Source organism: Brachyistius frenatus, unplaced genomic scaffold (genome assembly GCF_029030835.1).
Source record: "Brachyistius frenatus isolate BFR_SWC_R1_liver_20210118 unplaced genomic scaffold, ASM2903083v1 Contig_11, whole genome shotgun sequence".
NCBI lineage: Eukaryota > Metazoa > Chordata > Actinopteri > Embiotocidae > Brachyistius > Brachyistius frenatus.
The window spans coordinates 5,795,207-5,818,483 of record NW_027210610.1 but is presented as its reverse complement, the minus strand read 5'-3'; the positions used below and the strand labels follow the sequence as shown (position 1 = coordinate 5,818,483).

Genomic DNA, 23,277 nt, shown 5'->3' with positions numbered 1-23,277 from the left:
GTACCCGACACATTGGAAGAAGTGCTGTTTACTACTGTCTTCTGTTGCTGCAGGTCTGATTATCACTGGGACTGTTTACATTTATTTTACAATCACGTTTTGGAAGTTCTGAAAATCATTTTGCAATTATACACAACATGAAAACAGATATCGGTGAAAGCAAAGGGATATATTGTGGGTACCTCGAAGGGCCTGCATTTCACCGTGACGTATTCGAGATCTAGATTCCAGAAAGTCTGTCTACAACAGTCGTGCCTGTGCACCAAACATTGTACATACACGTGCATCGTATGTTGTGTCTGTGCAGTGCAGTGAGATTCCTGCTAGTTGCCCGGCAGCGGTCCAGCAATGTCTCGTCAGATTCAGGACACGGCCGTTCTCTGTGCCTCGCCGCGTTGTTACTCAGTCTCAGCTTGTCCGTCTCGTTGGAAAGCGATTGTACGTTTGTGAGAAGGATGGTGAGGAAGTGGTGCTTTCTGTAGCACAGCGTTTAGCGTAGCTTGTGGCCACGCGGGAATCTGGATGGAAACCCGGATTGTTAACATCAGTCTGACATGCGGTGAGTAGATTACATCGGTATCACCGGATACCGATAGTGGAACCTTATCGCTCCCAACTCTTAATGTTGTCTCTTCATACCCAAACACTGAACAATGTGGGTGACCTTTTTAAATGCAGGTAGACGTGGACACCAGCCTTTGACCCCAAAACACAAGTTAGTCGATCACTGTTGGGAGTCGGCCCATAATGCAGTATTATTAGAGCATCGTAACCAACCTTAGAGTCGCTGCATTACTTTGTCCTTCAAATGTACCAATCTGAGCATGTGTGTATGTGCTGGTTTGCGTGTATGTTTTGTGTGTACATTTCAAGTACCTCCTCTTGTTTATACCCGGCTGCCTCGATGCCATCAAGAACTAATAATCCTGACACCGTCCTCTCACCCTCCCGTCCACACACCGTATATTTATGATGCGATGGGTCAGACATTGGCGAGACAAATGACATGGAAAAACATCTCTTAGTCATCCTCGTTAGTCATCGGTGCCTCCATGCTTCCTTCCTCCCACCTCCTACTATCACTCCACACAGAAAAGCATACGTTTCTTCTTTAGATGGAAGGATTTTTTTTTTTTTTTGAAAATTTTTTTGTGTGCTTGGCATGCCATTAATAAGTGTAAACGTATAACATTTTGCTCAAGTTCTAGAGACAATAGGTGTAACTTGGATGAGGCAAAAAAAAAAAGAAAAGGAGATAAAGCGGATGTGTCTGATTTAGAGTCGCAGTTACTGATCTGAGAGCTGTCAGGGTCACAAATCCCAAAGGGAAAACGGGCAGAAGTGACTTAACCCTGTTCTGGTCAGGGTTCTTTTCCAAATACAAACACACGTTCACACCCATGGGTGAGTGCCAGGAGAACTGGATAGCCCGTAGTTGAAATTCTTTAAGTAGCTGCCCGCGTTGTTCTCAATGTCAAATCTGTATTCAAGGTTATTTTCTCGAATTTTAATTTTGAAGTGTTGTAACACAATTCAGAATAGACATTTAGCAAGCTGGCGCCAGAAGTAGTTGGAATAAGTTAAAGGTGGAGCAACTATTTATAAACAAGATGTACTTGTAAGAGAGAGGCTGAAGACAGGCCGCAGATAGACTGTGTAAAGACAGCTGTCTGTCAGACTCTGAAAACCTTTCATCAGTTTTTCTCCATTTTAACATAATTAACATGTCAACGAACTAATGTCACTATGTCAGTGCAGCATTGTAATAAGAACATACCTAAAAGGACTATTATAATCACAATTCCACTTCCAATTGGTGTAACGGCTTAACTTAAAATTCACAGTCACGACAAAATCAAAATCACAATTCCACTTTCTCACGGTGACCCTGAGTGAACTCGATGTATTCTGTTTGGTGTTTATATTACAGGCCCCATATTAAGTTAGTAGCATTGAATGCAGCTCTGTTACCACCACCTCTCAAATCGCTGACCTTGCGGACATTACAGGTTGCTTCTGTTTTCCATTTTAAATCATGCACGCTGCTCTCCCATTTTAGCCGCAGTACACTGTTGCTTACTGCCACAAACTGTGCTCTCCGTCTATGACACCCGTTGACGTAAAACAAAGGATTGCGCTAAATATAGGCCAGTATAGCCGATGCTGATCGGGTCAAAAATGCCCTCGTCGGTCCCATTACCAATCTTCGAGATGGGCTCTGCACATCCCCGAGATGTGCACCTCATACTGTACGGATTCACACTTTTTTGGTATCTTGCCGTAAGCGTCCTTTGTTAACGTATCGAAAACTATTACGAGAGAATTGAGGTCGATGCCTTGTTTTAAGTGTGGAGGGAAGGAAGAGGAGGATGAGAGCTGACTGCAGGCCAGTCCCTCCACCAGCCCACGTCTCGCACACTTGTCCCAACTAATCCATATCATTATAATAAGCTGTCCCTCACTCACATTTTACTGCATGACTCTGACTTTGCCCAGAAGATGTTTGAAACTAGTCATTTTAAAGCATATGTTTACATGCATACGAGCGATGAAACTCACAGAGATGTGTCAAGTCGTTAAACATTTTTTCAGATGGCATCAAATACATTTTCGCTTGTATTCAGATTCTTCTCAAGTTCACATTTTATTCTTGTTAATATGGTGTTTATTAAGGACGTTTTGATTCACACAACTCAATGTTTGACTGACTAATGTAACGGTGCCCCGACAGTGTATAAATTCAATGCAATAAAACTCTGGAAGAGATTAAATTTGTTTGATCTGGTGGTTGAGGAACTGTAGCAGTAGCTTCAGTGTTGATTGAGCAGTGCAACACATGAAACGCATAAAGCAGCAGATTACAAAAATATAGTAACATAGCAAGATTCTCTGCACTTCACTTTTTTCAATGATTTAAAAAAAATGAGACATAAGTTGTGACAGGACAAAAAAACAACTTGCTTTTTTCCTTGTTTCCGTCTTCGTGCTAAGATGCTGCCAGTGGCTTCATATGTGTCAGACAGAGTAAATGATGTGTTATCATCTTACTATTTGTTAAGAAAAACGCATTAACAACATGTGAAACTGTTCCTTTAACAACCCAGCCTGCCATGCAGTGTATCATATTCTAAAAACACCTCATAAATGTATTCATGAGGTGTACTAAAAGCGGCTATATATTTTCAACTATATTCAACAGTAACCATGAGCCATATACCTATTCGATAATTATCAAATTCTAATTTTCATAAGGGACTTTTTTGTTTTCACGCGCTGTTTGTGACAGCCTCACTGTGCCTTACTGTCATGTTCAGGTCACATTTGCTTTGGTGCCCACGGAGCCGTAGGGATCTCCCAGATGGCCGATGACAGATGCCCACAATTGCTGTTGCCCTTGGTTGGAGCACAGTCTCTCCCTCCAGATAAATAAAATAAGTTATTTCCGAGTTCTCATGAGGTCCCAGTTTTGCCTTTTGCCCTTCCCTGGTTTATGCCCATAATGTACTTTCTGTCATTTTCTGTCTCTTTTGACGTCGCATGGGCCGCCTACTGTTGATATATTGAAACAGCTCCATCTGTTTGAGCTCCTCTTGCCCATATAAGGTTTCTCCTCTCCTCTCCTCCCTCTCCTCTCCTCTCCTCTCCTCTCCTCTCCTCTCCTCTCCTCTCCCCTCCCCCCCCTCCCTCCTGCCTCTACAGTACCACACAGTGATGAAAATGTTGCTTTGACAAAAACGAGTAAATTTGATGAAACATTCCAAAAAATGTCTGCAAGTTGATTTTTCAGACTTTAAAGAAAGTGACTTGAAATGAGAAGTCGTGTGGAAGGCGGTGAAACGGTTATTGAGGAATCTATAGCGATTTTTTTTTTCCCCCCCCTTGAAAACCGAAATGAGCGTACAGCCTTTTTCAGAGAATACAACGCAAATTGAGAAAAACACAACAATAAAATACACTAAACCAGTAAAACTAAAAGGGCAAAATGTGCCCCATATGTTAAGAAAATATAGTTTGTCCACCCGGCCACATGCTACACTTCAGTTTAAGAGACGCCACCTGGGCGAAGGAGATTACGTTTTGTCATTCCTGCCTGTGGCCTACCTCAACACTGTTAATGCACAGCACAAATGATCTTTCTGTGAATGTGTTGAGGCTGAGAGAAGATTAAGTGAAAGGACGGATTTATTCTAAATAGGCCACTGGATTCCTCCGATTGTGAAAATCTTGGAACGGTTTGTGCCAAAATGTGGTTTATATTTAGGTTTCTTCAGGCTCCTTCCACCAAAGAAGTGACATATAAGAAAAAAAACTGCCAATGTTTAGACAATTTAAAGGATGCAGCTTTGCTATTTATTGTATAGTATTTGATTACATTATACATCATCTAAATACAGTTTACCAGTGTTTACATATTTTCTTTACAGTGGTTGAATGGGGCATGGCCAAGAAAATGCCACTTAATGATATTTCTTTTTTTTTGTAAATGCATATATCAAATAGTAAAGAAGGTATCAATAACAGGCTAAATTTAAGATTACCCTGACCAGCCACTCAGAAATGTTAATCTTCCTCTGACAGAGCTTTATAAATCCGTTGCTGACAGCAGAGTTTTAACATCGGGACTTGGCTGCAGCATGCAGATACTTCTGTAAAGTTCAGGTCGAAGACCAAAGAAGGACTCCTGTTACCGCACACAATTCTTCTGTAAAAAGTTGACTTGCATTTGATGTGCGTTCACTACTGACAGAACGACACAATGCTGTTCATAGACAGCTTTCTGATTGTTCTTTGAAAGAAAATGATTTAAATGCCGCGTTGTAGATTTGTGACCATCTAATACGATCCGGTGAGCCTGTTGAACTGGTTGTATTGCCCCTGTTGGCAAATACTGTACAATACTTTGCCAAAGAGGTGGCATGCAGGCCTGTCCAGTCTCATGGCGCCTTCAAGCACATCAGTGAAGGTGACAGCTGATTGGCTGCTCTACCTCCTATCTGTCTGTCGCATCATTTAAGTGTGAGAAACACGAGACAGACAGAAAACTCGGATTACAAACACTTAGTCAGTGTGTGTGTTGTGTGTGCTCACAGTCTGCTTGTTTGACACAGCTTGTTTGATTATCGTTAAGGTTATGTCGCTTTTGTGACAGCGACAGTGCATTTGTGTAAGTGTGTGTGTGTTTCTCACGTTGTGGGGACATTAATTCATTACATTGTGGGGACCTACATCACTAGAAATGAATCCCCATGACGTAAATCCATGTTGGCGCAAAGACCCGGTTCAAGGTGAAGGTTACGTTTAGATCAGGGTAAGAGACTAGGTTTGGTTGGAAATGAATGGGAAGCAATGTAATGTCCTCTGAAGTGATGAAAACATGACTGTGTGTGTGTGTGTGTGTGTGTGTGTGTGTGTGTGTGTGTGTGTGTGTGTGTGTGTGTGTGTGTGTGTGTGTGTGTGTGTGTGTGTGTGTGTGTGTGTGTGTGTGTGTGTGTGTGTGTGTGTGTGTGTGTGTGTGTGTGCGTCCTCAGATAGCAGTGGTCTAATTAAAGAGCTGGCATGTCAGCAACCTGCTCTGCCTCTTTGTTTAACATTGGACCTAATCTCTTGCTACAGAGAGGTGTGTGTATGTGTCTGTCTGTCTGTCTGTGTGTCTGCCTGTCTGTAAGTGTGTGTGTGTGTGTGTGTGTGTGTGTGTGTGTGTGTGTGTGTGTGTGTGTGTGTGTGTGTGTGTGTGTGTGTGTGTGTGTGTGTGTGTGTGTGTGTGTGTGTGTGTGTGTGTGTCTGTGTCTGTGTGTGTGTGTGGTTGTCATCTGGTGATTGCTGTGAGGTGTCTACAAGATGGATGCCAAACCTGTACAGACATTTGTTGGGAATCTGGCCAAAACGCTGTGTGTGTGTGTGTGTTTGTGTGTGTGCACATGTGGCCATCTTACATTAATTACCCATGCTGCTGCACAACATCTTGTGTTTCCATTATTTTCATTGATATTTATGTGTGTTGTAAATTGTCCGGCTTTGAGTCTGCGTCAACATTACATGTGGTGCACTAAAACATTTTCTGTTGCGGCGGATTTGTGTGTATTATGTCAAAAACTGCCACGATAACCTCTCAATATCATTACTTAATATAGCCAATAATATAGAGTATATATACATATATAAATAAATATATATATTTCTGCAAGAGCTTACGGAACACACTGCATGGTTTTCAAACTTATAGGTGTAATAATTATTATTATTATTATTATTTTTTTTACAACAATATGCACATGCAGAGCAACACTGCCCCATGTTCCCAGTACCAGCTGAGTTCAAGGGAAATGTAGAGATTAAAAATATGCACCCTCTTAACAGCTCCCACTCACTTACCTAACACGGTGAATCACTGCATTATATGAGTGGAACATTTGCAAATGACCTTGTCATGGAGATCTGACACACAAAAGGCTACTCGTGCTGGGAGATTATGCACGACAACACAGTAGAGTTTACGTATGTGCCACACATAGCGTGTATATTGTGTGTGTGTGTGTGTGTGTGTGTGTGTGTGTGTGTGTGTGTGTGTGTGTGTGTGTGTGTGTGTGTGTGTGTGTGTGTGTGTGTGTGTGTGTGTGTGTGTGTGTGTGTGTGTGTGTGTGTGTGGGTTGTCAATGTATGTTGGTGGCAGTGTGTGTTTCTGAATGTTGTCCACGAGTCTCGGGTTGAGTGCATTTATACTCAACTGAACCTTCCAGGTGACTCATGCGTCTCTTTGGGCTCCTTTCTGAATGAAGAGCTCTTTGTCATCTTTATTTTAAACGCAGCACATAAAGAAACATCTTCAATGAGGGGAGAGGAGCGAAGCTTTTTCTTCGCCGTTTTCTGAAAAGGTGTAATTTAAGTCGGTTATGTCATTCATTTATAAATCAATGTGTAACTGAGGACACCTGCCTCTCATTGGTTTTTCAACAAAAAAAAGCAAATCCTCACAATGGAGAAGGTGCAACCAGAGAATGTTTTACATTTCGGCTTTCAAAATAAACGAGATAATAATACATTTTTGGTCCAATAATCAATTACTTGTCTTGTAATTGTTTCGGCACTAAATGGCCACAAATAGTAATCCCGGTGTCTTATGCTCTACTGGAGCCATTAGGTTCAGTTTTTGTGTTTGCCCTGCTATTTTTTTCTTTTGTTGTCAATGTCTGTCTATTAATACCAAACAAACTATCTGCATAGATTTTATAAGGAATTTGAAAGGATCCGTATCCAAGAAGCAGACTTGAAACTGCCCGTCTACCTCCATCTCTCTGACTTTAGACTTTAGAGTCCGTGTTGCTCACAATTCTTCACTCGTTGTTCAGTGAAATGTGGCCTTTTTTCGCCAATTTATTTGCCTTTGCTGCACAAATTACAGTGTAATTGACCTGCACTTTGCGTGGAAAAGGTTCAAAGTCGTATTCACACAGGATGTGCAGGGTTGCCTAGCGACACAACTGTAATTGTAGTCCATGTGTTATTCATTTGTTCAATATTCATTCCGAGTGTCAAGCCTCAAAAATCGGTTTGATGGAGGACATAAGGTGTTTTGTTTGAGGTGCAGCCTCTGTAGGTTGTAATATTCATCCCCTGAAAATTGTCCTCTCATCACTGAGTAAATATATCCTGTCGTGATTATTAGAAACGTCAAAATTATTAGTCATATCCCTCCATGGGCCATTTTTTTCCATTCCAGGCCGAGCGCTTCATCTGCTGTCATCTGCTGTTGATGTCATGGAACAGTGATGACAGGTGTTGTGGTGAGGGAACTCATCTTGGCCTCAGTGTCTGGTATAATGCCACTTTTAAAAGAGCAATATGCCAGTGCCAAAGCATCCCGTCCACAGCTGCTTGGCTTCTAAAGGGTGAAGACCGTTGTCCCCCTCTAAGCACATCTGGATCAAACTCGCTTATTCCGGGAAGTTTCCTTGATAGAAAAAGCTGCAAAAGTTCACAGCGTCAGGAGGATTAAGAGCCTGGGGTATGTTGGAGTTGTTCCATCTCAATTCTTGAAGGCCGGTCTAAATAGAGGACTTGGTTCTCTGAAAGTTATTCTGAGGCCGCCTTCTAGTGACGTGTGATTATTTGGGATTTAGCAGGCTTTGATTGTATAGAGACAGACGAGCAGAGTGTGTGGTTAAGGAGCACAAAAAGGTTACACACAGCCTTTATAGTGTAATAGATATACAGTACCGTTTCTGGGAATTAAGGGCAGCTATATATAGAGAGGTATCATGCTGTACTATGATACATTGGAAAAAATTCAGGACAATGATCCACATGCTGATTGAGTAGTTTTATCATATAATTAATGGGATTTAAAACGGGAACGAGAAGTTTCTACAAAATTGATCTTCCGCCAATCTCCGCAAGGCACCTGTTAATTTTGCAAAACCTTCAAAGCTAAATTTGTATGTTCTTGGAGAAAACTGTTATTCCCAAAAGTCTGAGAGCGTATTGATCCAAATAACTCTTTCACGCTGTACTCTGCCAAAAGTTGTTCTTGTTGAAGCCCTCATTTGTCAAAGCCCGGTGACAAACAAGTTCGCCCCCGTCGTGAGACAAGAGTGCATCAAGGCAGGCGGCACATCACACAGATTGGGGGAGCAGCTTGAGGGAAACAGGTTGCCAGGTTTATAGCAGTCTGTCAGCTCAGCATCCACCTGACTGGACTGTATATGACTGCTGCTGTTAGCCTCTATCCAACATCCCACACCGCCCTCTCATCTTTACGAAGCACTGATAAAGAATTAGCTGTAAAGTAAGTAAGCAGTTACTTTATTTTGAGATTAGTGCATGGTAACATTCTTTATTAGCGGTTTAAACTTCAGGCAAAACTTGATACTCAATCAGCTCTTCTAATCCTCAATCGCCCCCCCCATCATTGATAAAAAAATTTTTTTTAAAAAGCTGTAGATAATTTTCTTTAATTCAAAAATAAGTAACTGAAGAAGCTCCTTCCTTTTCTGTATTTCAGAACACTAGAATTGTGCATTAGATATTTTTGGCAGTTCTTTGACTGTCTCACAAGAAATAGGTTCAACGGGGGGACTGATAGAGAGACCTTTACATGTCACCGAGCAAAATGAATGACTCCTCATTTATGTAGGCACCCATGTGGAGAACATTACTCCGGAGCTACAAGTGGGTCCAATGACAGAGTAGTTTATGAAGTTGACAGGTCATTTCCATGCAGCTGTCTTAGGCCATAAAGCAAAGATGTTGGCCGTGAGTGTCACACAAAGGGACGAAGGCAGGCGAACCATTTTTTTTTTTATATATATATGTGCTGTCTTAATTGACTGGTGACAGGAGTCATTAGTTGCAGGAGGATATAGTGCTGAATATTTTGGACCCTTTCTTTAAAAGGAAATCTTTATTTAATCAGGTAAATCCTCCTGAGGTCAGTAAGAGTGCTCTGACTACTCCAGCAGCATCACAAGCTTTATACACGGCAACACAACATCAGAACGCACAAATAAAACAATACAAATTTCATTTCATCTGTAAACTATTCCAAGTGGCTGGACCTGAAAACCTGCAGGCTTTCTTCTGATTCCAGGGTACGAAGGTTTATACGCGTCTTGTAATCTGAGATTTTGTTTGAAAGATGAGCTCCGTGAAATAACTGCACAAAAGTAAGAGGAAAGTTTCAATAGAATAACCAAGTGACGACAAACCGCAAACTGGGTGTGATTTCTTTAACGATATTTACACGGGAACTGCAGGGAACGACTCGGGGACTTCTAACGCATTACTATGAAAATGAATAGTCAACGTATCTGGTCAAGAAAATACACACCTCCTACATGTAGCACCTTGAGTCATGCTAATTTGTTTATGATTTCAACTTAATATTGGGTATCAGGACAGAGAGAGAGGGAGAGAGAGAGAGAGAGAGAGAGTCGGAGTACGTGAAGCTGTTTTTATGACCTGTAATTTATATTCGTGGCTTTGATGTGGTCTTTTCTCATTGTGGACTAAGAGTCAGACAGGCTGATGAGTGCTGGTATTTGAAAGAGCTGCCGGGGCCAGACAGCTTCACTTCTAAAAGGACAAATGATAGCGCGTTCATGGATAACGAGTACTAAGTTGCAGATGCTTGAGCTCCTCCAGAGCTGCAGGATGCCCAGCTCGCTGGGATTTGTCTGCAGCCTCAGGATTCGTTGACCGAGCTAATGTTTCCCACACGAATAATACTGCCAGTAAGTAACTCACACCGCTGAAAAAAAAAAGGCGCATGTTAAGCTTCATATTTTGCATTACACCCACTAGGGCTCAACAGCATTACTCGACGTTGATGTATTATGGCGTAAAATGGCAGCGCTAACCTTTTTGTACAAGTTTTCACTCTGCACTCTCAGCTGCAGGTGCCACAGCTTTTCCTGTTGGATCACTTCAGCCATTTGGTCTGGTGCAGAGCGCTGGGCTGTTCCCAGCTGCCCTCTCCGGTGCCAGACAGGCAGAGCAACTCTGGCCCGTGTTCAGCAGGAACCAACAGCTGCTGGCCGGCTGGCGACCCGTTAAAAGTTGCTTTCTAATGGGGCCGTTGGTGCCAATCCCAGCGGACCACATGAAGATGAGTGACTGGAGTAGCTCCGGGGGTTCAGTGTGCTGGAGGGTTTACATCAAGACTAATGGCATCAGTGTAAAGTATTAGCAAACACAAGTATCCGAACAGTGCTTGACTTGGAATAAAACCATGCCGGTACTTTGAATAGAGGCCTGAAGAGCATGCACAGTCAGCTTTTTGGTAAATGACCATCAAGGGGAATAGTTATTATAACCTGATCATCTAGAGACTTTTTGTATTGCGCATGTAGAGGCTGGTAAAAACAAAGTTAGGCAGGCTCTTTAAAACATGATTTGTAAATTCATATCACTAATTCAGTTTTACTTGTCAGATAGGGCATTCAGGGTTTTCTTTTGACTTTAATCTCTGTTGGAGCAAGAAGAAAAGCATATTTCTAAGTGGAGGGCAGCTTTAAACAAAGTGCTTTCATTGCAAAAACACAACCAAAAAATTCCTTCAGCACATATTTGCTGTTGGAAATTTGTCGTTTTTTTAACGGTTCACCTAAATGTCAATTAAACCGTTTTGCATAATTACTTGTGTCAAACCTACATTTAATCACAGTAATCATGTTCTGCATACTCCAGGGTTGTTTTAATATCAGTGTGTGCCTTTTGGAAATTGTGAGTGGGATTGTTTACTTTTTTTTTTTAATACTTTGTGTGTTTCATTCGTATGTTTAAACGCTCCTTATTCCAATCAGCATCTTCACAGCAGTTGCTCATCTTCCTACCCACGGCCACACTTTCATTCAAATAATTGTGGCGATGGGCTGAAGCTTTGAAGTCCATGTTGCTGGTTGGAGGCTGATGAATTCCAGTGAACACATTTCCATTTCCACTTTCATGTCGTCAAGTTGAATATTTAGAGCGGCCGACGTTTTACAAATGGTGTCTTTTTGATTAGATTGGGGGTGGGGTACATCCAAGAGAGGCGGGGGATAAAATGTCCAACACCACCAAGGCTTATTTGATGCCATTATCACAGGAACAGAACCAAAACAAAGAATTCACTGAGACTTTAGGGGACATTTGCACATTCAAAGCAGAGCTTGCATTTAGCTGCAGCTTGTTTTATGCTGTCAGTCTGCCATTATCGCTCAGCCGTTACAGGTCTTGAGGCCGCAGGCTCTCACAAAGAAACATGTCGCTTTGTGTACTGCAGCAATCGGCTTTTATTAACTGATAAGTACGGAGACGTGCGAGCAAGATACTTATCTGCAGACTGTCTTGTTTCTAGCCCTTTAATGGGACGTCGACGATTTTGCTTCTGAACATATTGTCACATTTATACAAGCGGACACTTATCACAGGTTAAATCCAAGTGAAAAGCGTTTTTGCGTGCCTATAAAATCTCTGTTACAGTTTAAAAATCAAGAAATGGCGGTGCACATAGAAGTACAGTTTGACGAAGACCAATACTCCTCTAAATGAAGTCATGCCGCTCTGTTGCCCCCCTGTGGAGGCTTCAACAATATGCTGTACATACCAAACACTTTGGGAGACTGCTGCTTGTATTTCCTCCTGAATTTTTAACACTTCTGATCTTTTTCTTTCTCCAGACGTGAAGCGTCCAAAGATGGACGACTGTCTGGACAGCAGTCTTCCTCCCAAGAGTCAGGAGGAACAGGATGAGGATGAGGAAGAGGAGGAGGAGGAGGAGGAGGAAGAGGAAGAAGAGAGGAGGGAAGGGGCAGGGCTCAAGGCCAAACGGGAGCGTCGACAGGGCAGCGGCAGTGCGACTATGTGCCAGGTGTGCAACATCCAGCTGAACTCTAGCGCCCAGGCACAGATCCACTACAGAGGAAAGACCCATCAGAGGAGGCTACGCCGACTGGCAAAGGCTGTCAGCACAGGTAGGGCTGCACAGGGTTCGTTTTTTTTTTTTTTTATCACTTATTTCAATGATCTGCACAAGATTTCACATCCTGATTTCCTGTTGATTACTATTATGAAAGTTGGCTGATCCTCAGGCCCCTGAAACGGTGGTAATGGAGCCCAACTGAAGACCCACTCAATAGTTTACAGTTTTCTCAGTTGTCATATAAGCGCAACTCAGTAGATGTTTTTTCTGATGAAAATTGTGATACAGTTGAACTTTCATATATCGTTGGCTATAGTTTTCAATGTTTTTAAATTCTGTTTCTCAAAAGTGAGTCACACTCAAATGAGAGCCCGGTATTACCTCTTAGTCCACCAAAGTAAAGTCAGTGTTGTGTCTTCCCTCGCCAAGGTGTGAAATGTATGAATTTATGACCAGGGTTGAAGAGGGAGGTCATGTACAAAGAGTGATAAAGTCCGAGGCTGGATGAAACCAAAACAGGAGTTTCACCTGGATGACCAATGTTCAAGTCTGTGAGAGAGGAAAAGTCAACTTGTATTTTGTTTAAGTAATGTGATTAAGTTACATAAATAAGAAAATGTAATAAACTTAGGTCATGTATGTTAAATAACTTACTTTCAACCCAAATTATGATCTTTTCCTGAACCTAACCAAGAAGTTTTGTTGCTTAAACCTGACCAAATTGTGTCCGTGTCACATTTAACCCAGACCGAAGCAAAACGTGACACTGACACGGTATCGTCTGGCAGACTGATGGGTGTATTACACGCTTTGACGCTTTGATTGGGTTGAATATGAATTCCAAGTTAGAGCTTTAGACAATCTGGCATTCAAAGCCCATTAAGACACCCTACACAGAGAGAAAGAGGCCAGGTATCCTCTCACTAATGGACCTTTCCCCCAGCACACATTTTGACTTTTCATAGCAGTTAAAGCACAAGTGTAACTAATGAAATTACTGATGGCTCCATTACATTTAAGTGTCCCAGTAAGCCATGCCAGTGGGACCTCATACACAATACTGGAGCACTTTAACTGGAGCAGCTAAATGGGACAGAGCCATCATTTATTTTATTAGTTACACCTGAGCCTTCTGTCCAGTGACAGGTTCAAATCCATGGCTGCTCCCTCAAATATTGTAAACCTGTCCGATAAAGCCACTGAAAATCGTTACAATGCAGCGCTTATTATTAGAGCGGAAGAACATGTAGACTTTTCTCAAACACTCACTGAAAATCTCATAACTTCATATTTGCTCGACAGCGCTACAAACGGCCTCAAAATGACCACAGTTTAATCACCAACAGTTACGCTCAGAACAAAAACAAGACATTATGAAGTCCGACAAATTGACGTTTGCCGCAGGGCTCTTTTATTGTCAGTGGTTCTGTTATTTCGTCTTCTGCAGCATTTTAATCAATTCTCCTCACATAGAGTGTTTGTTTACAAGTGGTCCAATATGTGGTAACACATGATTGTTAGTGCATGTCATTTCTCTGCTGCATTGACAGAAGATTTTACTGCTAAATGCCACACAAGGTTACTTTAGAGGCACCGCGAGCTGTCAGAAAAGCTTTGTGTGTCCATTTGTCCATTTCCTCTGCAAGTTGTTCAGATACAGACTTTCCAGTAGAAGTTGGGCTGTTTTGGTGTTTTTTTGCCCTAAAAAGTCATTCAGCAGACTTGGACACGGCACAACATATCTTGCCGCGTTCAAATATACTCACGAGCTCGTGGTTACAACATGGGATGTCGTGTGCACTGTATGCTTGGCATTCAGTTGGTTAAGTTGTAGACACTGTTGCCAGGCAACATCAATTTGGACGTCATCTAGAAGCCACACAGGCTAACAGTCTAGCGAGCTAACGGGGGAGTAACATAAATGCAGGAAATGCCCAGGCACAAGAAAAAGATGAAGCCGTTGGGAAGTTCATCATCAGACGTAGGCTGTTTATCTAAGTTATGAAGACAAACTCCGCATGACTAAAAATGACAAAATATTTGCTTAACATCCGATGAAAAATGAACTTCCATGGCCTCTGTCATTTCCATAAACTTCGGCAGAAACATCACAACTCGTAAACTTGTGGCTTGTAGAAAACTTTGAGTTTCTACTTTGCGAATACCGCAAGAGGCTGTCGTTCATATGGACTCTTCACGTGAACGCGATAGAATACAACCCCATTTGAACGCAGCGACAGTCACAGCCTTGCAAATGTTCACATCCGCAAACCACGAGGTGTTTTGCACTGTGATACTCTGCAGGCCGCGTGCTGTTCCAGAAGAGCCCCTCGCATTGTCCAAGTATTTTCTGCACACCTGTTTTGACGAAGGGCCATTAATCACTTTCACTCAGCAGCACCTGTGTCACTCTGCTGCGCTGACCAGCTTGATCAATCAACGCTCAGGGAGAAAAAAAAAAAAAGACTCTAATGAGCAACTGGCCAATAAAAACTCACTTTTTAATGTTGATTTATGAGACTGTCTCTCACTGTGGATTTACCACACATATTTAGCTGTTCCAGGCTTAGATGAGATTTATTTTATATCCATTGTTTAACTTCTCCTTATTCCAACCTTATTTTGTTATCGACAGAATATTATTGACTTTTTCTGTCAGATAATGGCCTTTGCAGATCATCAGTCATACTTAAGAGTGTGAGACTGATCCAGTGCAAAAGGATCAACTGTTGTGTATGTGTTTGCGTGCGTGCGTGCGTGCGTGCGTGCGTGCGTGCGTGCGTGCGTGCGTGCGTGCGTGCGTGTGTGTGTGTGTGTGTGTGTGTGTGTGTGTGTGTGTGTGTGTGTGCTGTCCTTGTTTTAAAGCTCTGTCTGTCCATCTATCTTTTGTATTTTTGACTTTAAAGTATCTAGAAACAAACTTTTAGCTCCTCACTCACCCAGGAATCATCACTTTAACGTGAACTCCAGCTATCTTATAGAAATCTGGGTCAATAGCCGACTGTCCAGCTTTGTGATGTGGACACCTGTGCATACATTACTCCCGCTCCAGCAGATGGAAAAAAAAAAGAGGCTGATGTGAGGAGACGTGGCAGTCTACATCCTCCCCATAGCAAAGACAAAGTCACCCTCTCATTTCACAGCCAATACTATATAGTGAGCAGTAAATTTAAGATTTCAGACTTTTAAGGATGATCATCATTTTGCAGATTAAATTTGCAGTGCGAGGGGATTTAGCCTTCAGAACTGGGTGAAATAGATGGAGGAAAGAAAATGTGGTTTTGGTACAGATATCAATTACTTATAGTAAGGACAGATTGTTTATCATTTGAGTAATCTTGTGATCTTTAGATAAAGCAAAGAAAAGTAATAAAGTACACTGCAGAGTGGTATTGCAGACATATCTGCAATTTATACTAGAAGCGGTTTATGTGTAAACCCGCCACCAGTAGGGGCACTAATTCAGGGGCTGCCCTATTGGTCGAATTCAGAGGGTGGGGACAAACAACCTGTACAGTTTTTCCGGTTGGGGGACTTACTGTGCATCATTTAATGTTGTTTTTTTTGTATGCAAACTTCCCTATAGCATCAGCACTAACCTCTACCCAACCTGCTGCAGGCCACAGTGTCAGAACCATCATATCCACTAATTGATATTTAAGATGAGAGTCACTCATGGGCAGCTTGTGTCAGTCCCTCGGGGTGAAGTGCCTCTTGTTTCCCCACATGGGGCACAATGATTTCACACCTGCCATGTCTCAACCAGTTAAATGAACCATGCAGTGTTTGACCCGTTTTTGTTTGGGCTGTTGTGAATCTGACACTACCACAGTGAAATAGGAGCAGCACAGCAAAAAATAAATAAATAAATATGTATATATATATAAAATGTAATCATTTATAAAAACATCTGTTTATATTCTGATTAACCGATTGTTTCAACTGTAGTTATATTTACATCAAAATATATTTTAATTTTCTCTAAAGTTTAAAATGCTCACATGTCACAGTATATTGAAACATCTTAGCAGATTGAAATTAGCCTATAAAAAGTGTAAACGTGTCTTTACTCCCACGTGTACACATGGACCACCTAAAAATACAAGTTACTTTGTTTATCAGTGAACCAGTAAAAATGTTATGTAGCCAACAGGAAACCACCATTAGTCAGCTGCTGTCTGATTGGTGGGAATTTATCGTATGCCGTGCACCTAACACGTAGGCAAATCAGAAGGAAGATTCTTACACACAAGTCCACAAAAATGTCAGGTTTTCTACGGTTTGTCACACACACTTTTCTCAGGAAGCTATTCTCCCTTTCGCTTCTTTCACAGTAGAGAAGAGAAAAAGAGGACAAGCTGAGACAATTAAGGTGACTGTTAGTATAATTCAGTCGGTGCTGCAATGAAACCAGCCTAATAATACCCAGTCCCTTCCCACAGCTGAACTAGCTTTCCCTTTATTTAGCTTCGTGAAGTGATTGCTCAAATGAAAAGAGATTTTAATAGGGTGACTCTCACTGGGGGCCTTTTGAAAAGGGAACGGAGCAAAGCACTTCCGACTTCCTAATCTTCACGCTAAGCTACGGGACAACAGCAGAGTCGCTTCGATTCGGGGTTGTGGTTTTCAGATTTTCGGTATGTCTATGTGTTAGGCATAGAGGTGCAGGGCAGTTACATTTAGCTATGAAAATCAATAAGATAAAAGTCTCTTTCCTTTTATTAATTTGACAACAATTTTACAGTGTAATATACGAATAAGCATACCAGTCACTTTAAAAAGTTGTGACATCAATTTTACCCTGTCAGACCTCTTAACATTATCCTGTTACTCAATATATATAATCATCAGACTCCACAACGTCACACCCATTTTTATTTTATTTTTTTCTGTATTTTTGGTGTTCCTCTGTCTGTTTTTGTTGTTTTTGTGTTTTTGAGCTGCATTTCTTGTATGAAAGGTGCTATACAAATAAAGTGTATTATTATTATTATTATTATTATTATTATTACCAGTACAGATACTGCACATGTGCAGTAAATACTGTGTGAGTCTGGACCAAGCTGTTTGGCTCATACATATATCTATACAGATCTATTTTATTGTATCTGTTATTCTTATTTTATCTTATTTTATGTTACTATTGATTTGTTTCTGATGTATATGTGAATACATTCCTTTGATGTTAACTACATTCACTTGCACTGTATTGAATTTCCCCTGCAGGGTATCAGTACTGGTATGTCTTATCTTACACATGCATAAAAAACACACACAAACCTGACGGTACACGAGTTTCCAGGCTGTTCTAACAAACATCCTAAATCCAACCTAAGGAATAATGTCTTTCAGAGAGGTGACCTACAACATTTCCTGTACCGTTTATAACAATTTACTCACTGAAAGGAAAAATGAAGCTTTTTGTCTTCCCAAAGCAAAACCTCCTCTCACTAATGGAAAATCTCTCATTTTCTTAATTAGAGTTCCACTGCAGTTTCACTTGACGCTTTTCTGAAGGTTAAATCGTTCTGTTTTCCTATGTCCATAATGTCTGCAGGTACATATGCACAAACAGATATGCTGAAACATACTATGTGTGCTGTGAAATAAGAACATTTATCAGCTGGAGTTTGGTGCTGTTTGGTCTCATTTCATACAGCAGAAGCTGCTGAGAAAAAGCAGTCATTTTATTTTTCAGTTGTCACTTGCTCTGTCATCACCTACTACTCTGCACAGTCAGAAGGCCTTCAGGAAGGAGAACTAGCTGTAGATGGAGTTGCATAGACAGGAGAAAAGAGGGACATGTTAGCATGTTCACCAGTTACCAGGTTTTTTGACTCGGTGGCTGGTAGACACAACACCAAAACCCAAAGGGACTGATGGCGTTAAAGCAGACGTCTGTTTTCTAGTATTCCCACTGGATCTGTGATCTAAACGGGTCATGGATGTCTCAGAATATTACCCAGGGAGCTGCATGTGGATTATAGCCTAAAAAAAAAACCAACAAGTGAATAGTTTTCTTTACGGTTATTCTAGATAGCAGTGCATGGAGACTGTTTGTGAGAATATGAGTTATTATTCCACAAATGAAGCAGAGTCACATGAGCTGAAGAGTCAGTGAATACGTTTGAATAATTTGATTGCTAAAGTGTCACTTTGTGAGGTTGTTTGATTTCTCATGACAAAATAACTACATATTTATTTAGTTACTCCTCGTATAATCATTAAACTTCTTATTAAGTATAATAACTACTATGTATATAGTGCGCTGTGATATTGTAACATGCTGAAAAGTATTTGTGTCAGGATGAGAACCAAGAAGCTTTGTAACCCTTTTTCATCTCTGTGTCTGTCTCCCTCTCTTTCGCTCACAACCTTTACCAAGTGTGTGATTTCCATAAGTAACATGCCATGTCGGTCTCACACACAAACACAAACACACACACACACTCCATAAATAGAGGTATGCACAGCCCGTGTTTAGTAGGTCCATGGCCAGATGAAAGCGTAATGCGTGTAGCCGACATCAGACTGTTCTGCTCGAGGCCTTCTCCCTGCACTTTCATTTGAATGCAGTAGCCTGAAATCAAGTGTAAAACTGTCAGGATTTGTCAGTGTTGTGCTTCCACACCACCCTTATTCAAGTGGACAAGGAGCCAGCAAGGAGCACACAGGGGGCAGACACAAGCTCTGTGTGTGTGTGTGTGTGTGTGTGTGTGTGTGTGTGTGTGTGTGTGTGTGTGTGTGTGTGTGTGTGTGTGTGTGTGTGTGCGTGCGTGCGTGCGCGTGCGCGTGTATGTACGTGTATACTTGTATTACTCACGTTATGGACACATAGATCTGTTTACACAGTTATTTTAGGGACACAAAGCAAGTCCTCATAATGTAAGTCAATCGATTTATGGTGAAGACTTGGTTTAGGGTCAGATTTAGATTAAGGTGTGGGTTATGTTAGTAGTGTGGTTTAGGCCGAGTCCCCAGGAAATAAATGTAAGTCAATGTAATGTCCCCTGAAGTGAGGTAAACACGACTGTGTGTGTGTGTGTGTGTGTGTGTGTGTGTGTGTGTGTGTGTGTGTGTGTGTGTGTGTGTGTGTGTGTGTGTGTGTGTGTGTGTGTGTGTGTGTGTGTGTGTGTGTGTGTGTGCGCATTGACAAAACTTGTCATGACATTTGAGGCCAGGGTTTCAGGGTAGAGGCTGTGAGAATAATTGTGTTTATTTGAAGTGATTATAGTGACTGTCGAATGAATAACAATGGCGTGAAGGCTCGCCCTCTGCAGCAGTGCATAAATGCCTCTGTGTTGCCTCTGCAAATATATAACTGTTATTCTGCAATGAGCCGATGTTTCAGTTGCACTGAACCTCCCTCTTTCGTCCTCTTCAGCAAAAAGCATGCAACAGCTAATCTTAAGGTTAATGCAAATGCTTTAAAGAGGGATTATATTAACTAATGTTGTTTTTTTAATTATTGTTATTTCTTCTTGAAATGTAGTTGAATATATATCATGAAGTGGTACAACATCAAAGAAAGATGTAATGAAAGACAATGTAAGCCAACAGAGAGGCACTTCGAGGTACTTTACATAACGTATAAATGACATTAAGGAAAGAAACAAAGCAAAATAATTGAAATACACATGCTGTATAAACCGGAATTTAAGAGGGTGAAACAACATAAGAGGTAAATAGAAGTTAAAATAGAAGAAGGCAGATTAAACAGGAGAGTTAGATGTATTAGTTGGTTAAATGATCAAGCTCATTTTAAAGTTAAGCCCATTGCGGTGGTTAATACATTACAACTCAAGGAACCAGTTTAAGGTAAATATAAAACACCGTAAAGTGCTTTATTCAGCTATTAAATGGCCTGAAGACTCGAGGTGGAGCACGACAGGGCATCACGAAATGGCTCCACAGCGTCTCGATAAAGTAATCATCGCAAGATTAGTCAGGAAAATTAGCAAGCCATTTTTTGAACAATAATTTCTCCCACCTGCTCATTAAAATAAACATTTCATCTCAAATAGTTGAAATAAGCACTGAGCAGGGAAAGAGAGGCACCATCAATATGCAAAGCATGCATTTCAATTTTTGTAACTCAAGAGTGTTTACTCATTTATGAACAATTGGGGACTTTTTATAATGTATTAAAAATAACAATGCCTTTGCATGAATATAAAGAAATACAATACATTTGTATAGCTCCATGTTATTATCTCCTGTACCTTAATTTCACCCTGTTTCACATCTTTCACATCACTGTTAAATGGTAGAAATGGACGCAGTTGGTTGAAGAAATACCTATTTCTTTAAGGGCTCAGTCAGGTTTATTTAAGCCCTTGAACCATAAAATGTACCTGTGCGTGTTATTGTTCTGACAAGCAGCCACCCTGTCAGGCAACAAATGTGAAATCCCTGATTTTACTTTATTTCTATTTTTCTTACCTTTATTTCAAAAGCAAGTCCCATTGAGATAAAAAAAGAAATCTCTTTTACATGTGAAACCCGGCCATACATATAAAAATATACAGTAAAGCAGCATCAATCATACTTCTTTAGAGTTTCAAACACACGCTTTTTTTTTTTCCATCAAGTTATCTTGATTTAAAGATATTAAGACTATTAGACACGAATGACTTGTGAATTTTCTTCCTTTGTAAGAAGGAAGAAAATTAACACATTAACACAACAAAACACAACACATTGCTACATTTTTATTTGGTGTGGAAGAACCGCTGAAGTAGCACGGTGGCTAGTGTTAGCTAATGTTCACCGAGCTTAGATTTTGCTGCATAACTGTGAATTTGCTAACTTTGTGACTCTTCTATTCTTGTGCTGCTGTTGAACTTTGTTTTATCTGAAGTAGTTGCCGGTGGCCACTGCAGTTGTTGTACAGCCAAAGATGTACAGTCTCTTTAAATTGGGAAAAAAATTATCTTTCCCTTTTCTGGCACTGTGTTGCTGGCAAGAGGCAGCCCACTATGACATCACCCGTTGGTTTATGAATTACTGTTTTGAAGACTAGTCCAGCAATCTGTCTGTCGCCACTTTGATGTTTTGGAGCCAGAAGTGACCATATAAGTTGGGATCTTCCGCACTGTCTTCATTTTTCAGACTCGGATACGACGTCAGTTTTTTTTTGTAGTCTGCTTTCTGTTATCTTCCAAAATGCAACATGATATTATCAAATATTACAATGTGTAAATGTCAAAGCATATAAAAAATTAGCTGTGGGGCCAAACAGATGCAACATACAGCACAAGATTAAGAAGGTTTTACGAGCAGTTCATTTAAATAGCGCTCAAGCATGCTTGAACTGTACTCTGCTGTTAAATTATGTAAGTGATAATGTGATTTTGTGCTGCATGAGTGACTCATGTATTTTTGATTAAAACCTCTGCACACTCAACCTATTGGAAATGTAAACCTGGAGTGTGGGAGTAATTGATTCAAATCGAGGACCTTGTGATAACTGGACTGCAGCATGAATCATAAGAATATCTGACCTCAATACATGTGGTGTATCATTTCAATGGGGATTCAATGTATTCACAGACGACCCTCAATGCTTTTCTATATTTTGGCTATATTTATAATCTTACAATGTTCTAATTAAACATTAACGCATTTTACAGGCATTTTGGTGACTGCAGAAATGTTTGATAGCTATTTTAGCAAATGTTTTCAGATGTACACCTCATAAGAAAGGTGTATATAAAAAATGATATAGATGTCTTGTGATTGAAAGACTAAATCTACTGTTGTGTCACAAAAAGCAATAATGAGGGTTAGTATTAACCAAACGGAGACATCCTGCTGCTCGAACATTTAGGGATGGATTTGAATGGTTGCTGCAATCTGGAACGATAAATTATGTTAGTAGGTTTAGTTTCCTTTCGGTACCTCCCAAGCAGCAACTAGCCATGACGTCATCACTTGGTTTGTGAACTGCCCTTCTGAAGCCTCGAGTTCGGCAATTCGGCCATCGCCATCTTGCTATTGTGGAGCCAGAAGTGGCCATTTTCGAACAAACTGGGGAGGAGTGAGTGGTGGATCTGACTCGATCTGATTGGAAACCTGAGGACACTACGCCCCGCCCACCTATAGTGGAAACACTACTGTCACAGGCCTGTCAATCAAACAGACACGCTCCCCCAAACTTTTTGGAGCCAGACAATTGACTGTGTATAAAAGTGGACGTAGCTTCTGGGTCTGAAAAATGAAGCCAATGCTGAAGTGTCATAAACTTCAATACCACCGAGGACCACTAGGGGTTGCCTCCAAAAAGCCTCTGGGTCAAACCCACAGCTCACTCTTCTCCAGCTCGTCCACATAGAGTCACTTCTGGCTCCAAACTGCAGATATCCGAACTCAAGGCTTCAAAATGGCAGTTCACAAACCAATGGGTGACGTCACCGTTGATCATCTACTGCAGCTTGTTTCTCACAGAGCCGAATGGCTGTTTAAAGGGGCCAGTATAAGTTTTGTTTTTGTATGTTTTTTTGTTGTTGTTATTTTAAATCATGGAAAGCTACTCACATCGAGTCCCAGATTGTTTAAAAGAACCTGACAATGAGCATGATGGGTCCTCTTTAAACGTTTTACCCTCGTGCCAACAACAGTGACTTGAGAACAATGGCTGCATTTTAAACAGAATAGAAACAGATTGATAAATGATGCCTATTGTTGTCAAGTAATGTAAAGGAAGGAAATTACATTTGAGTGTTAAGGGAGAATGCAGGTGTGAATCCTGAATAGAAAACACTGTCAGGATGGAGAAGAAGAAGAAGGGGGAGATGTATGATCATGTTAACAGCCAGTCCTCTGCCAGCTCTCTCTCTCTCTCTCTCTCTCTCTCTCTCTCTCTCTCTCTCTCTCTCTTC

The 23,277-nt window shown here is 41.0% G+C and overlaps 1 protein-coding gene across 2 annotated transcripts in view; it reads left to right on the top strand.

The window, feature by feature from the left end:
- LOC138617099 (zinc finger protein 385C-like) overlaps window positions 1–23,277 on the top strand; it is a 63,287-nt gene that overhangs the window by 11,727 nt on the left and 28,283 nt on the right. The window contains exons 1-2 of one of the 2 annotated variants that reach the window (XM_069691812.1): window positions 5,149–5,308; window positions 12,156–12,449. In XM_069691812.1, coding sequence (XP_069547913.1) covers window positions 12,173–12,449 — 277 coding nt within the window. In that variant the 5' untranslated portion in view covers window positions 5,149–5,308; window positions 12,156–12,172. Of the gene's footprint in view, window positions 1–5,148; window positions 5,309–12,155; window positions 12,450–23,277 lie in introns of those variants that run through there. The other variant, XM_069691811.1, reaches the window with a different exon arrangement.